The following is an 18,304-nucleotide window of genomic DNA, read 5'->3' on the forward strand; positions in this document are numbered from 1 at the left end:
ATCACACGCAGGACACGCATCATCACACGCATCATCACACGCAGGACACGCATCATCACACGCATCATCACACGCAGGACACGCATCATCACACGCAGGACACGCATCATCACACGCATCATCACACGCAGGACACGCATCATCACACGCATCATCACACGCAGGACACGCATCATCACACGCATCATCACACGCAGGACACGCATCATCACACGCATCATCACACGCAGGACACACATCATCACACGCAGGACACGCATCATCACACGCAGGACACGCATCATCTCACGCAGGACACGCATCATCACACGCAGGACACGCATCATCACACGCAGGACACGCATCATCACACGCAGGACACGCATCATCACACGCATCATCACACGCAGGACACGCATCATCACACGCAGGACACGCATCATCACACGCATCATCACACGCAGGACACGCATCATCACACGCAGGACACGCATCATCACAGGCAGGACACGCATCATCACACGCAGGACACGCATCATCACACGCAGGACACGCATCATCACACGCAGGACACGCATCATCACACGCAGGACACGCATCATCACACGCATCATCACACGCAGGACACGCATCATCACACGCAGGACACGCATCATCACACGCATCATCACACGCAGGACACGCATCATCAAACGCATCACACGCAGGACACGCATCATCACACGCAGGACACGCATCATCACACGCAGGACACGCATCATCACACGCAGGACACGCATCATCACACGCAGGACACGCATCATCACACGCAGGACACGCATCATCACACGCAGGACACGCATCATCACACGCATCATCACACGCAGGACACGCATCATCACACGCATCATCACACGCAGGACACGCATCATCTCACGCAGGACACGCATCATCACACGCAGGACACGCATCATCACGCGCATCATCACACGCAGGACACGCATCATCACACATCATCTCACGCAGGACACGCATCATCACACGCATCATCACACGCATGACACGCATCATCACACGCAGGACACGCATCATCACACACATCATCACACGCATCATCACACGCATGACACGCATCATCACACGCAGGACACGCATCATCACACACATCATCACACGCAGGACACGCATCATCACGCGCATCATCACACGCAGGACACGCATCATCACACGCATCATCTCACACAGGACACGCATCATCACACGCATCAACACACGCATCTTCACACGCAGGACACGCATCATCACACACATCATCACACGCAGGACACGCATCAACACACACATGACACGCATCATCACACGCAGGACACGCATCATCACACATCATCTCACGCAGGACACGCATCATCACACGCAGGAAACGCATCAACACACGCATGACACGCATCATCACACGCAGGACACGCATCATCACACGCAGGACACGCATCATCACACGCAGGACACGCATCATCACACGCAGGACACGCATCATCACACGCAGGACACGCATCATCACACGCAGGACACGCATCAACACACGCATGACACGCATCATCACACGCAGGACACGCATCATCACACACATCATCACACACATCATCACACGCATCATCACACGCAGGACACGCATCATCACACGCAGGACACGCATCAACACACGCATGACACGCATCATCACACGCAGGACACGCATCATCACACATCATCTCACGCAGGACACGCATCATCACACGCAGGACACGCATCAACACACGCATGACACGCATCATCTCACGCAGGACACGCATCATCACACGCAGGACACGCATCAACACACGCATGACACGCATCAACACACGCAGGACACGCATCAACACACGCAGGACACGCATCATCACAAGCATGACACGCATCATCACACGCAGGACACGCATCATCACACGCAGGACACGCATCATCACACGGAGGAAACATTAAAAATGAACATATATCGATATGGTGGCAGATACATCATGCATCCCTAGTTCATATGAAGCGTAGCTGAACGCCTCACCTGAGCCGTGAGCCGCAGCGCCACCTGCTGGAGGACCCGTCGTGCAGTGACGCAGTGAGCGCACCAGGGGGCGTAGTAGAACAGCACTGACACATCCGCCTCCTCCCGCAGGAGATCCGCCTCTTCCAGCTGACCCAGGAACAGGTCTCGCACCGGCCCGTCCGCGGGGAAGAAGCGGCCCGGCGTCCGCGCCAGCGCCACCACCGGCTTCTCCCGCCTGACACACACACACACACACGCGGACACGTACGCACACACGAACACACACACAGAGACACACACGCACAGAGAACAGTATATGATATATTATAGTCATATTCTACAGTATATTACCCACAGGTGAGTGTCATAGGCAGGATAAGAGCACAGATGAGCAGTATATGATATATTATAGTCATATTCTACAGTATATTACCCACAGGTGAGTGTCATAGGCAGGATAAGAGCACAGATGAGCAGTATATGATATATTATAGTCATATTCTACAGTATATTACCCGCAGGTGAGTGTTATAGGCAGGATAAGAGCACAGGTGAGCAGTATATGATATATTATAGTCATATTCTACAGTATATTACCCGCAGGTGAGTGTCATAGGCAGGATAAGAGCACAGGTGTGCAGTATATGATATATTATAGTCATATTCTACAGTATATTACCCGCAGGTGAGTGTCATAGGCAGGATAAGAGCACAGGTGTGCAGTATATGATATATTATAGTCATATTCTACAGTATATTACCCGCAGGTGAGTGTTATGGGCAGGATAAGAGCACAGATGAGCAGTATATGATATATTATAGTCATATTCTACAGTATATTACCCGCAGGTGAGTGTCATAGGCAGGATAAGAGCACAGGTGTGCAGTATATGATATATTATAGTCATATTCTACAGTATATTACCCGCAGGTGAGTGTCATAGGCAGGATAAGAGCACAGGTGTGCAGTATATGATATATTATAGTCATATTCTACAGTATATTACCCGCAGGTGAGTGTTATAGGCAGGATAAGAGCACAGATGAGCAGTATATGATATATTATAGTCATATTCTACAGTATATTACCCGCAGGTGAGTGTTATGGGCAGGATAAGAGCACAGATGAGCAGTATATGATATATTATAGTCATATTCTACAGTATATTACCCGCAGGTGAGTGTTATAGGCAGGATAAGAGCACAGATGAGCAGTATATGATATATTATAGTCATATTCTACAGTATATTACCCGCAGGTGAGTGTTATAGGCAGGATAAGAGCACAGATGAGCAGTATATGATATATTATAGTCATATTCTACAGTATATTACCCGCAGGTGAGTGTTATAGGCAGGATAAGAGCACAGATGAACAGTATATGATATATTATAGTCATATTCTACAGTATATTACCCGCAGGTGAGTGTTATAGGCAGGATAAGAGCACAGATGAGCAGTATATGATATATTATAGTCATATTCTACAGTATATTACCCGCAGGTGAGTGTTATAGGCAGGATAAGAGCACAGATGAGCAGTATATGATATATTATAGTCATATTCTACAGTATATTACCCGCAGGTGAGTGTTATAGGCAGGATAAGAGCACAGGTGAGCAGTATATGATATATTATAGTCATATTCTACAGTATATTACCCGCAGGTGAGTGTCATAGGCAGGATAAGAGCACAGGTGTGCAGTATATGATATATTATAGTCATATTCTACAGTATATTACCCACAGGTGAGTGTTATGGGCAGGATAAGAGCACAGGTGTGCAGTATATGATATATTATAGTCATATTCTACAGTATATTACCCGCAGGTGAGTGTTATAGGCAGGATAAGAGCACAGATGAGCAGTATATGATATATTATAGTCATATTCTACAGTATATTACCCGCAGGTGAGTGTTATAGGCAGGATAAGAGCACAGATGAGCAGTATATGATATATTATAGTCATATTCTACAGTATATTACCCGCAGGTGAGTGTTATAGGCAGGATAAGAGCACAGATGAGCAGTATATGATATATTATAGTCATATTCTACAGTATATTACCCGCAGGTGAGTGTTATAGGCAGGATAAGAGCACAGATGAGCAGTATATGATATATTATAGTCATATTCTACAGTATATTACCCGCAGGTGAGTGTTATGGGCAGGATAAGAGCACAGATGAGCAGTATATGATATATTATAGTCATATTCTACAGTATATTACCCGCAGGTGAGTGTTATAGGCAGGATAAGAGCACAGATGAGCAGTATATGATATATTATAGTCATATTCTACAGTATATTACCCGCGGGTGAGTGTTATAGGCAGGATAAGAGCACAGATGAGCAGTATATGATATATTATAGTCATATTCTACAGTATATTACCCGCAGGTGAGTGTTATGGGCAGGATAAGAGCACAGGTGTGCAGTATATGATATATTATAGTCATATTCTACAGTATATTACCCGCAGGTGAGTGTTATAGGCAGGATAAGAGCACAGATGAGCAGTATATGATATATTATAGTCATATTCTACAGTATATTACCCGCAGGTGAGTGTTATAGGCAGGATAAGAGCACAGGTGAGCAGTATATGATATATTATAGTCATATTCTACAGTATATTACCCGCAGGTGAGTGTTATGGGCAGGATAAGAGCACAGATGAGCAGTATAGCACCACAGCACAACACGGGTCTTCTCGCCATCTGGACCGACACCTGCCGGAGCTGAGCCCGAACCCGCTGCAGCATCACCGAGCCCGGCCCGCTACAGAGACCAGCTCATCCCGGGACAACCGAACCGAACCGGACAGACGCAAAGCGCAAAACACGGCGTGTGTTCAGAGATAAACACACCGCACCGGCCGCTCAAACACACGTCACGCTTCCGGCTTCCCGGAGAGGCGGCGCCACGGCGACAGAGGGGCGTGGCCATGGCGAGGGAGCGTCTCTAAACTACACCAAAGAACTTATATTGTTCTTCTCTTTGACTACACACACAAACGCGCCATTTTATTAATTTAATTTAGTTGTGAATCCAAACGAGAATCTAAAATGCTTAAACAGATGATCGAGAATACGGGGGCGTCTTGATTTAAAAACGAAACACACCCCAGGCTTTCAGTGTTTGTCGAGAACTAGAGAAGCTCGCTTTCAAAACACTGCTTTGTGAAGCTTCGAAACTTTTGCGAATCATTTGATTCGATTCTTAAGCTTGCGATTCGATTCTGATATCGATTCATTTGGTTATATTAGTTGCAGTGCGTTCTTCACATGGAAACAAATCTCTCTCAACTAATACTGTGAACACACAGGGAAACCTGTCTATTATTAATTAATTTAATTACACATGGATTTTTAGATTTGTACTTAAATTCATCACTGTTATTTACCAAATTCCTCTTAATGATTTAGTTTATCTGAGGGTACAGTGAGTGTAACCTCCACACTGGGGGACAGAGACTCGAGCGCAGGGTGTGTGACTGTAAACGGTACAGAAGAAGCTCTCTGTGTTGTTGGAGTGAATATTTCTTGTAAGACTGATGTTGTTAAAGCTGTTGAAAACAAAAGACAGGTAACTAGTGAAAGGAAAACACAACATAGTGTGTTATTAAGGTGAACAGATTAAATGAGCCTTGGCGTAGTCTCTGTAACACAGGGGGATGGGAAGCTTGGAAACCAAAATATATTCCCTCGTTCCCTCGCAGAGCATGATTTGATGTTAATTGTTTAATTGAATCATGCAATATACCTGTATGAAATCTTCTGCACTCATCCCTCTTCCACATTCATCGCAGTTTTTACTTTAATTTGTCCCCCATGCGTTTGTTCAAGTATAAAATGATTGAGATATAAAAACTCCAAGCCTGGCTTCAGCTAGAATGTGCTCATGTTTCATTTCCAGAGCCATGCGTCTCCGCTGGTAGTGGGATCCTCTGAGTCAAGGCTATGTTTGGAAAGATTAAGGAAATAGATAAAGACTGTGAGATAGATAAAGATATTGGAGAGATGGATAGAAATACAGATATGGACAGAGACAGAAAGACGTTGCTATTGGGTGTTAAAATCAGGTGTAGCTTGGTTTGAAAAGGTGAAGTTTGTCAGAATCTGCAGGGAGAACAGAAAATGTTAATTGACCCTAGCAGGGAGCTTGATTGACGGGTGATCTGACCAATCATACTTCGCCATCCGCCATTTTGTCCGACAGAGCAGTCAGGAGAGTTAGTTGATTGACGTTGGAGGATTTGAGCTTGAGAAGCGGAGTGTACTGACGTCTTTCCGCGGTTAAAACAACATTCCTTCTGATGTTCATTCATGTTTATTTGATGCTATAAATGAACTAGAAGGAAGAGATGATCGGTTCACGAGCGGCTTTAACTGAGGCGACAGCGATCTGTCACACACATTAGACACAAAACACTATTTCTTATTTACTTTTCTTTTTAAAAAATGACCAAATTTGAAAGTTGAGACTTTGTTTAATATGTTTAATATCAAAAGTAACGAAAAGTAAGCTGGTCTGTGTCTGTCAGTGTGTGTCAGTGTCTCTCTGCTCCGCGTGTGTTTTTCACTGCATGATGAGAACATGGTGTGTGTGAGAGCGGCGTAGCTTGTCGGACATAGCGACAGTAACTAAGGGGGGCGGGTCTTTGCGAACGGTCGATTATGTAGTGTAGGCTAGCTAAGTTGATATAAGTTTTTAAAAGTATTGCCCAATAGATTCCGGTTTCCTTATAAATACTTAAGATGAATGAATAAAATAATGTTTTTATGTGCAGTAACGTTAGGCCAAGTGATATTGTTATTACTGACACGAGAGAAAATGACATCATCTAGATAATGAGAGTTAGCTTATGTTGAAGTTAGCTAACCATTTAGCAAGCCTAGTTTTTTTTTTGCTGATAATGAGGAAACCATTGGTCGGGCTTTAATTCGTTGCCCTATCATGTAAACCATGTGAGTCTAAAGACAAAGAAAGGCATCGATTATAACATTTAAGCGAAATGTTATCATTACTTATGAACCTCTGGAAGTGGTGGAAAGTGGACTAGCTCAAACCGGTTTAGACCCGTTTACACCTGTGTTTAGCGTTGTCAACTTGTGATGCGATTGAGCAAAACGTGTAAACAGGGCCGATGGTAAAGTCTGACTGGATGCCCTATTTCTGACACACTACACACGCGTGTCTATTTCTGACACACTACACACGCGTGTCTACTTCTGACACACTACACACGCGTGTCTACTTCTGACACACTACACACGCGTGTCTACTTCTGACACACTACACACGCGTGTCTATTTCTGACACGCTACACACGCGTGTCTACTTCTGACACACTACACACGCGTGTCTATTTCTGACACGCTACACACGCGTGTCTATTTCTGACACACTACACACGCGTGTCTATTTCTGACACACTACACACGCGTGTCTATTTCTGACACACTACACACGCGTGTCTACTTCTGACACACTACACACGCGTGTCTATTTCTGACACACTACACACGCGTGTCTACTTCTGACACACTACACACGCGTGTCTATTTCTGACACACTACACACGCGTGTCTACTTCTGACACACTACACACGCGTGTCTACTTCTGACACACTACACACGCGTGTCTATTTCTGACACGCTACACACGCGTGTCTACTTCTGACACGCTACACACGCGTGTCTACTTCTGACACACTACACACGCGTGTCTACTTCTGACACGCTACACACACGTGTCTACTTCTGACACACTACACACGCGTGTCTATTTCTGACACTACACACGCGTGTCTACTTCTGACACGCTACACACGCGTGTCTACTTCTGACACTACACACGCGTGTCTACTTCTGACACACTACACACGCGTGTCTATTTCTGACACGCTACACACGCGTGTCTACTTCTGACACACTACACACGCGTGTCTACTTCTGACACACTACACACGCGTGTCTACTTCTGACACACTACACACGCGTGTCTATTTCTGACACGCTACACACGCGTGTCTACTTCTGACACACAACACACGCGTGTCTACTTCTGACACGCTACACACGCGTGTCTATTTCTGACACACTAAACACGCGTGTCTACTTCTGACACGCTACACACGCGTGTCTATTTCTGACACACTACACACGCGTCTACTTCTGACACACTACACACGCGTGTCTACTTCTGACACGCTACACACGCGTGTCTACTTCTGACACGCTACACACGCGTGTCTACTTCTGACACACTACACACGCGTGTCTACTTCTGACACACTACACACGCGTGTCTATTTCTGACACGCTACACACGCGTGTCTACTTCTGACACCTACACACGCGTGTCTACTTCTGACACACTACACACGCGTGTCTATTTCTGACACACTACACACGCGTGTCTATTTCTGACACGCTACACACGCGTGTCTATTTCTGACACGCTACACACGCGTGTCTACTTCTGACACACTACACATGCGTGTCTACTTCTGACACGCTACACACGCGTCTATTTCTGACACGCTACACACGCGTGTCTACTTCTGACACACTACACATGCGTGTCTACTTCTGACACACTACACACGCGTGTCTACTTCTGACATGAAGGATAGCAGGTTTGGAGCATTCCCTTGACATACGCCCAGCGTAGCCTGAAGGTGTTGCTCACCGCGGTCACGCTGAGGAATCTAGAGCGTTCTCCTGGAACTTGTTCTATGGCATGTTTTAAAAGATTCACATTCAATTTTGTATTGTGTATTCTACTATTGTTTTACTCATTTTGTGATAAAATGAATGCACTTCTCTAGATGTCTTTATCGATGAGTTTTATTGGGGGGGTTTTAACTACAGGGTTTTGCTTACTATTTGTTTTCTTGCCGGTTTGGCTTAATTCGTTTTGAGGTTTTCATTGAATGATTGAAAGGGAACATGTGATCTTCGCAATAGGATTAATGTTCACTATATGTCTAATAAAGCATTCCCTGTTTGTTGTGTTCACAGGCTCAGGAGCCATGATGTCTATAATCATCATTATCACGTTTGTGCTTATATTCCTCAAGACGTACAACAGGTATGGCAACATCTTGATGTAAACCATAATGAATGAGTTACAACTCAACACCTTGTTTATCTCCTCACAATAGCAGGACAACTTTAGACAGACCTTTTAATGAGGCCTAACAATAGACAGGACACTTTCACAATCCATTTGAGGACAAAGACTCCTAAAATATTCTCATGGTTTCAGATCTGTTTAATTAAGAGAACTAAAATGATTTATATGGTTTATTATTTTAGTGATCATCAAGATATAATATAAGTTAATTTAAGCATCACATAATAATGTACAGTATGAAAAGCTTCATGCAGTTCATACTACACACATTCATACTATATAGAACATCATTTTTTTAAGCGATCCTGAAGTAATTATACAAAATAAGTAGGCTACCCGAGGATGCGATTTCGGACACAGCCATTGTCTCATAAATTAGGAAAATTCTGTCATTGGGAGGGAAAGAGTTAAATTATTATCATTTTGTAATATCAATGTTAATATATATATTTTTTGGTCCCACTTTATATTAAGTGGCCCTAATACCTGTGAACTTACATGGTAACTACATGTGTACATAGTATGTAACTACAGTGTAAGTACACATTAGTACATAGTATCTACAGCTGTAACATTTGCGTAACTACACATATGTAACAACCCTCAGAATGGTATGTGTAAGTACAAATGTGTAACAGGACATTGGTAACAACATTTTTTCACTTCAGTAAGTACACATGTGTAACAGTAATTATGTAACTACATTTTGTAACAACAATATGTAGCCTATTTGTTGTTCCACTTCCACATGCAGTCTTAGATACTGCAGTTACCAGTTGGAATACATGTATTTATGACTGGCAGGACTAATGTTGAATTACAACTAAAGTTTCACCTTGTGATACCAGTGTTACATGGTAACTCCTCAGGAACTGTCCACTTAATATAAAGTGTAATTGTTAAGGTAATTGTTGTTTACATCAGTGTCGTTACATGATAATTCCATAGGAACTGTCCACTTGTTGGAAATTAAATACCTTTATACCCAAACTGGCAACTGCAGTATCTAAGACTGCATGTGGAAGTGGAACAACAAATAGGCTACATATTGTTTTTACAAAATGTAGTTACATAATTCCTGTTACACATATGTACTTACTAATGTGAAAAAAGTGTTGTTACCAATGTCCTGTTACACATTTGTACTTACACATACCATTACGTGGGTTGTTACATACGTGTAGTTACACTAATAATACAGTTGTAGATACTATGTACCAATGTGTACTTACACTGTAGTTACATACTATGTACACATGTAGTTACCATGTAAGTTCACAGGTATTAGGGCCACTTAATATAAAGTGGGACCTATTTTTTTTTTTCAATACTTCAATATCAGCCGATAACCCACTTGTAAACCCCAATAAGTTGGCAGAACTCAAAACATTTAAGGCAATCAATTGCCTAAATTTGTTTAAGTTCTGAAATTCAAAGTTTAAGTAAGCAGAACTAGCAGATTTTTATTTTGTACTTAAACATTTCAAGTTATTGAAATGCCTTGGACAGGTTATTGAACATTTCGTGCCTTGGACAGAGGTTCGTTCTTCTTAATGAGTTGACTTAAACAAGATCACAGGCCTGCCGACTTCAACATCTTATCTCATAAAGAGGCTGTGGATGTGACTTTCATTATCATTAATATAGTGCATAGCCTATGTAGACTCCTGCGCTGTGTTCTGCTGCACTGATGACAGCACACTGGCGTTCCTGTAAGGCACTTTATTCTGTACAATTCCAAAGAGGGAAAAAGGCCAGGATCTTCATTCAGAATCAGCCTCTCTTTCAGTACATTGCATATGCACGCAAAAAAAATTTTTGTCGTATAAATGGTACGAGAAATAACATTCGTGGTATAGATACGCACTTTCATGAGATCGTGTTGGAAAGGAACGCAAAAGTTCAGTATATGACCACCACTCAAGCCTCTATCCAATAACTCTCCCAATACATACGCTACCATGAAAGGACTGAACAATACAAGGTTTTGGTGAAATAAGCTCACATACCCATGAAACAGAAAATGAAAGGTTGCAAAAATATTTGTCATTCTTTAACCTGTTACACCTACATTACAAAGTTCTTTGGAAAGCGGTTGAGGAAAATCCAGAAAGCGACGGCGAGAGGAGTGACTCCATGTGAACAGCGCTGCAGATCTGAGGGATTCATCTCTGAGAGAGCATCACATTCACCCGGAATTACAAGGTAGGTTCATCGATAAATGTAGTTTTGTGTAGAAAATGGCAGAAATGTTCTCTACTGTCTACTGTCTATATGTTTTAGTCTGTATTATATTTAAGAATAATAAACTGAATAACTGAAACAACTAAGAATAGCCTGCCCTATACTGCCTGAAAAGTACCTGACTTTAATCTGACTAAGTCCTGTGAAAAACTGATTTTGATGTGATCTTGTGGTTTTGAGAAAATGAAGCTTCACCAATTCATTTTCTGCCTTCAGCAAGAGATTGCAGATAAATATGCAATGATGAGAAAGAAACCCCTAATGCTTTAGCCTCCAGGATAATGATGATAATGAGATAACACAGCAAAACAGTGTGCGAGATAAAATAACCACTCTTAATGGTCAAGGTGTCTTCATTAGTACCACTCTTAATGGTCAAGGTGTCTTTATTAGTACCACTCTTAATGGTCAAGGTCAAGGTGTCTTTATTAGTACCACTCTTAATGGTCAAGGTGTCTTCATTAGTACCACTCTTAATGGTCAAGGTCAAGGTGTCTTTATTAGTACCACTCTTAATGGTCAAGGTCAAGGTGTCTTTATTAGTACCACTCTTAATGGTCAAGGTCAAGGTGTCTTTATTAGTACCACTCTTAATGGTCAAGGTCAAGGTGTCTTTATTAGTACCACTCTTAATGGTCAAGGTCAAGGTGTCTTTATTAGTACCACTCTTAATGGTCAAGGTGTCTTTATTAGTACCACTCTTAATGGTCAAGGTCAAGGTGTCTTTATTAGTACCACTCTTAATGGTCAAGGTGTCTTCATTAGTACCACTCTTAATGGTCAAGGTCAAGGTGTCTTTATTAGTACCACTCTTAATGGTCAAGGTCAAGGTGTCTTTATTAGTACCACTCTTAATGGTCAAGGTCAAGGTGTCTTCATTAGTACCACTCTTAATGGTCAAGGTGTCTTTATTAGTACCACTCTTAATGGTCAAGGTCAAGGTGTCTTTATTAGTACCACTCTTAATGGTCAAGGTGTCTTCATTAGTACCACTCTTAATGGTCAAGGTCAAGGTGTCTTTATTAGTACCACTCTTAATGGTCAAGGTCAAGGTGTCTTCATTAGTACCACTCTTAATGGTCAAGGTCAAGGTGTCTTTATTAGTACCACTCTTAATGGTCAAGGTCAAGGTGTCTTCATTAGTACCACTCTTAATGGTCAAGGTCAAGGTGTCTTTATTAGTACCACTCTTAATGGTCAAGGTGTCTTTATTAGTACCACTCTTAATGGTCAAGGTCAAGGTGTCTTTATTAGTACCACTCTTAATGGTCAAGTTCAAGGTGTCTTTATTAGTACCACTCTTAATGGTCAAGGTCAAGGTGTCTTTATTAGTACCACTCTTAATGGTCAAGGTCAAGGTGTCTTTATTAGTACCACTCTTAATGGTCAAGGTCAAGGTGTCTTTATTAAAGGGTAAATGTGTTGTGCAGACAGGAGATTCAGCAATCCATACAAAACAACAATCCAAGAAACATCAAAACAAACAGTAAACATAGAACATGAATATATATATAATTAAAAAAACAATATCCAAAACATAAAAACTTCTAAGAAAGATTATGACAATGTGCCTCTACACATCCTATATCGTTTGGTTCTCCACCACAAACCGACATCCAGAGCGGAGGAGCTGAAACTCAGCATGTAAAGGATGAGAACAGTCTCCGATAATAAATCTCAACTTATGCTGTCGCTTATTGGAATAAAGATCTACAAGGTTGAGTTGAGATTTATCAATAATCTTACTAGCCCACCTAACAATTTGGTTCAAATTATTTTTGTTCTTCAAAGACAAATTACCAAACCAAGAAACAAGGGAGAACGACAGGTCTGATTCAATAAAGGCCTGATAGAAAAGGGTCATCATAGATTTATCAATATGAAATCTGGACAGCTTTCTGAGACAAAACGCTGATGTCCCTTTTTACATACAGACTCACAGTTCTTTTCAAAAGTCAATGTAGAGTCTATGACTGTCCCAAGACATGTGTAGCTTTCTACACAATCCACCGCCTGGTCTTTAATGATCGTAGTGTGAAGCACATTTTCTAAAATCTATAATCATATCCTTTGTTTTGCTATGTTTAACTCCAATGATAGGACCAATACTCGGACTCACTTAGCAAACTCAAAATAAGATGATGTCATCAGCAAATTTCAATATTGACCTATTTACATATATGCTTTGGCACATGTTAGTGTACAAAATATAAAATAATGGTGAGAGAACACAGCCCTGGGGTGAGCCGGTAGATGTACACACTAAATTTGACAAAATGCCATTTACTTTCACCCTCTGTGATCTGTCCGTCAAAAAATCCAATATCCAACCCATCAAATTTTTGCTCAGCTCAAATTGCTCAATTAGTCTCATAGCTAAAATGTGAGGTTGGATAGTATTAAAAGCTGAGGAAAAATCAATAAACAACAGTCTAGCATGCATATTTCTCCATTCTAAGTGCTTAAGCGAAAGAGATTCGAGTAATCGTAGCATCCTCAACTCTATGTCCTCTATAAGCAAACTGCATAATGCTGCTCTCCCACATGTCTCCAGTTCATTAAAACATATAAAAGTACATGTGTCATTTTCACCTATCCCTGTAATATGCAGACAACTCTAAAGTCTGAAGTATACTTTGGGTTTTACACGTACATTAGGCTAAACATACAGTGTGATGTAAATATCAGCATTGCATGCATACTGTGTGATCAGAATGTAAATGTGTACCTAGAAATGCAATGTAAGCCGCTTTGTATAAAAGCGTCTGCCAAATGCATAAATGTAAATCCACAACTCTTGTTTAAAAGGGTAAACTGGTCATGAGTAACTTCTGGAAAAGCACCAGACTGAGACTGATGGTAGTGGAATGAAAAGAAGAAGAAACAGAACAGTGGTCCTCCTGGAGTTTGACATGTCTAAACATGTGGTGCTCCAGTTCATTGGAGAGTTGAAAGTGTGGGCTTTAATTTTGGATCAATTTGTATACGATCAATAATTCAATGACAATATCAAAACATTGCGCAACCAATATGTGAGTTTGGGGTGGTATTACCTGTTTGGCCAGGTTCAGGTTTATGGGAAACCTGTCGGAAATGTGGTTTCAATGCGGTGGGAAAATGCTTCACAACTTTAATGGCGATACTGAGCTCATGAACTCGTACTGTGCAGTGTTTTTGTCCAGACAAGGAATAGAGTAGGCTAATGGGGATAAAAAGAAGTCTGTCTATGAAGCAAATGTGTCTTATTAGCGGAATATTAAACGAAATATAGTGCGATTATTTGTTCTTATTTTATTACTGACTGCTTACTCGTCTTTAATAATGTTTTAAATTCACATTAATTAGGCTGGTAGTTTTTCTTGTAGTATGACAATTGGAAAAAAGAATTGATATTCTGGTGTCTAAACATCCAATCCCAATGAAAATAACAGAAGGAAATATATATTTGATGAACAAATTAAGCCAATATGATTTATATTATTTTGGTTTCTCTACCAATACATTTTCAAATTACAAATGCAGTGAAAATACAGGTATCGGTATTGGTGAATACCAAAAATTAAAGTATCGGTATCGTACTCGTTCTGGAAAAAGTGGTATCGGTGCATCCCTAACACTTATCATTAAATAACTATGAAGTCTGAAGTGTTTGATGAATATAGTCGAACCATAACATCCTAAATACAGAGGGGAATAGCTCCTCCCCGTTATCCAGAGAAGTTGTCGGCTAATATCGTTTTTTCGATGACCACTTTGAAGGATATTTGAAGGAATCAGAATTTAATTGTATGCTATCTTATCTCTCTCTTTTTTTCTTAGATACACATAAGATGACGACTCCTGAAAATAACAGCTTTGAGAATCAAGCAGACAAATTAATTGACTCAGAGTTTCGTTACACTCTCTTCCCGATCTTCTACGGTGTGGTCTTTGTCTTGGGGTTGCTGGCCAACTGCTGTGCTCTTTATGTGCTGCACTATATGCGGAAAGCTAAAGCTATGAAAGAGATTTATATCTACATGACCAACCTGACAGTTGCAGACCTGCTGTTCGTGTCCGTTCTACCGTTCTGGATTGGCTACTACGCGCACAACGGCGACTGGAAGTACTCAGACGCCCTCTGTCGCATCGCAGGCTCGTTTTTCTTCAGTAGCACGTACAGCTCTATTCTCTTCCTCACTGCCATCAGCATGACCCGTTACTGGGCTGTTACCAGGTCATATCGGGCCTCCTCTTCTGACTGCCGGAGACGTGGAGTAATTGTCTCAGCGGTCATCTGGGTCGTCACTCTTGTGGCGTCGGTTAAATACCTCACTGAACCGGGAATCCAGATCAATAAGATTAAGAATGAGGACATTTCTCGCTGTTTCGAGGGTTATCAAGGTGTGAATAATACCTCTGGTCTATATGCAGTGGGCATCACCTACTTCATCGTTATTGGCTTGTTCTTTCTTGTTTTCACAATAGTGATTGTCTGCAACATCTTGATCGCCCGAGTTCTTCTGTCTCAAACCATCAGTCCGGATCAAGCCAGCACCGGAAAGAGTGCCGGCAATTTCAAGCACAAAGCTTTGAGGTTGTTGTGTGTTATCTTGGGCGTCTTTGTGATCTGTTTCCTACCCCATCATGTGGTGCAGGGTCCCTGGACATTGTCCCTGCTTTACCTGAATGATTGGAGCATGGAGACTCGCCAACGCTTAAACGATGCTCACCAGATCACCCTCATGCTTATGGGGATCAACTGTCTCCTGGACCCGCTGGTGTATTGCTTCGCCACCACAAAGGTCCGCAAGTTCATCCAGGGTCATTTCCCAAAGGTCGAGAAGAACAAACCCTGCTCACGCAACACATCAGAAATGTCCCTGAAGAGCAGACATCAGAGCGAATTATGAACGCTGCCGAAGACCAGAACACGTATGCGGATATTTGGTCTATATTTTAATCAGTTAGAGTCTTATTCCGAATTGTTCATATTTGAGCAGAATTTAATTTCAATTCAAAATTCAGTTCTGTTTGGATTCTTAAAGGATTTCTCCCAAAATGACAATCCTGCTATCATTTACTCATCCTCACGTCGGTCCACACCTGAATGACTTTCTTCTGTGGAATTCAAAACAAGACATTTTGAAATATGCCTCATCGTTTTGAAAGTCAGTGGAATCCAGTGTTGTTTTGTTGAAACATTGTCTAAAAAAAAGAAAGTAAGCTGGGTAAATAATAACAGAATTTTCTGAACTATCCCTTTAATGCAGTCAGAGGATTGGCATTTGAAACTGTTCATCTTTCAATTCCGGACAACTTTAAAAACAATACAGTATTTCAAGCATGATTATAAAACATGTACCGATAAATGCTTTATACACTGAAACATTAAGCGTTTATAGTGATGCATATTATGTCATATTGTCTCTAGATAAAGAGATAATCCACCCCAAAATGAAAGGTTTTCACCATTTACTTACCCTGATGTCATTCCAAACGTTTATGACTTTCTTTTTTCTGAGGAACACAAAAGAAGAGATTTTGATAAGAGAAGAGAAAGATCACACACTCCGGCAATTCAGGACAGGACGCAGAAAACCAGATCAATTTACAGCTGGCCATGGTCTTGGCTAAGCCGAATACATGAGCCGGCGGCGAAACATCCTCACCATGTCCTCCAGTAAAATATACAACATACAAATAGCTTTTTACTCAATTATATCAAATGAATTATCAGGATGGCAGCTGTCCTCTCGCACCGTTGCTTGGCGCCAGGAGCGGTGATCAGGAAATCCTGGTTGTGCAATTAGGAAATCCTACGAAGGCTACACGATGCGTCCTTCGAAGTCTGAGGCCTTCACATTGGGACACCGCTGTTGATTTAGATTAAAACCAAAGTTTCCCAATCAGGACTCAAAGCGGTTTGTGGAAACACAGCAGGTAAGCCATGCTTCCTCTGCCCAACAAATCTGCCTTGCTCTACTACCCACCTGGGTATATACCCTCCACTAGAGTACCATAGCGCCTCTGCTGGTGTGTAGTGGTAGGACACTCAGTACAAAAGAACATGGCAACGGGCCTGAGCCTTTCACAAGACAAAGCAGTGGATGCTGTGCACTACAGGCGCTCTTTAATACTCAGGTGCATCTGTAGTGATCTGGTTCAGTCAGTTTCAAAATCAATGACTACATTCATGCTAGTGGGGATTTAAGTCCACATAAGCATACAACTCACAGATAGTCACAGATATTGTGCAGATACTTTCAGTAGGAAACAGTTAACATTCGTGTTATATTAGAGGTGGTTTGTGGCATAATTCATAATGAATTAATGCTGATGGGAAATGAGGAAATGTGCAATAATACTGAATCTCTTAGTATCAAGCTTTCAGGTTATCAAGCTTTTGACAATTGAGGAAAAAATCCCCCACATCCACTCAATAGGGAAGTGTTTTCTAATGGCAGAAACCAAATCAATTATGATACTCAGTAGAAGTGCTTCAAGTTAAATCCTTCATGACTGACACTTTAAAGACTGCATAAAAACTGCATTGTTTGTCATTTTAGCTTTTATAATCTTCTAAATGATCATATGTGGAATACATGCATCACATCACTTGTGTTCACTATCAACATGTGGATGAAAGTGTTCATTACGGTCATTATTATTAAGCTAAGATGCTGTTTGATTGTTCCTCAAGTGTACCGACTGTGATAAAGTCTAACGTTCACAAGACTTGATCAGGAATGAGCTTTTCACCAATATTAAAGTGCCATAGAAAGGAAAACTGTATTATCTTGGCATAGTTGAATAATAAGAGTTCTGTACATGGAACTGACACACCGTGAGCCTCACACACCATAGTTTCCTCCTTCATGTGTGAATCTCCTGTTTGCAAAAGACCGCTGGAAAA

At 41.7% G+C, this 18,304-nt stretch overlaps 3 protein-coding genes across 4 annotated transcripts in view; 1 reads left to right on the forward strand and 2 right to left on the reverse strand.

Annotated features, from left to right (window-relative positions):
- txndc11 (thioredoxin domain containing 11) overlaps positions 1-5,213 on the reverse strand; it is a 23,376-nt gene extending 18,163 nt beyond the window's left edge. For both annotated transcript variants that reach the window (XM_079617347.1, XM_079617346.1), the window contains exons 1-2: positions 4,662-5,213; positions 2,033-2,249 (exon numbers count right to left, since the gene is read on the reverse strand). In XM_079617347.1, coding sequence (XP_079473473.1) covers positions 2,033-2,249; positions 4,662-4,786 — 342 coding nt within the window. In that variant the 5' untranslated portion in view covers positions 4,787-5,213. The remainder of the gene's footprint in view (positions 1-2,032; positions 2,250-4,661) is intronic.
- Positions 1-18,304, reverse strand: part of mslnb (mesothelin b) — a gene marked incomplete at its 5' end in the record, with an annotated part of 567,774 nt that overhangs the window by 261,210 nt on the left and 288,260 nt on the right. The gene's annotated exons all lie outside the window — the stretch shown is intronic.
- LOC307000268 (platelet-activating factor receptor-like) lies at positions 5,570-16,774 on the forward strand. The gene is made up of 4 exons (XM_079615702.1): positions 5,570-5,609; positions 9,051-9,120; positions 11,246-11,370; positions 15,229-16,774. Exon 4 carries the CDS (start codon positions 15,240-15,242, stop codon positions 16,299-16,301), a length of 1,062 nt encoding a protein of 353 aa, XP_079471828.1. The 5' UTR covers positions 5,570-5,609; positions 9,051-9,120; positions 11,246-11,370; positions 15,229-15,239; the 3' UTR covers positions 16,302-16,774.

The sequence above is a fragment of the Phoxinus phoxinus genome (assembly GCF_949152265.1).
Source record: "Phoxinus phoxinus genome assembly, chromosome: 6".
NCBI lineage: Eukaryota > Metazoa > Chordata > Actinopteri > Cypriniformes > Leuciscidae > Phoxinus > Phoxinus phoxinus.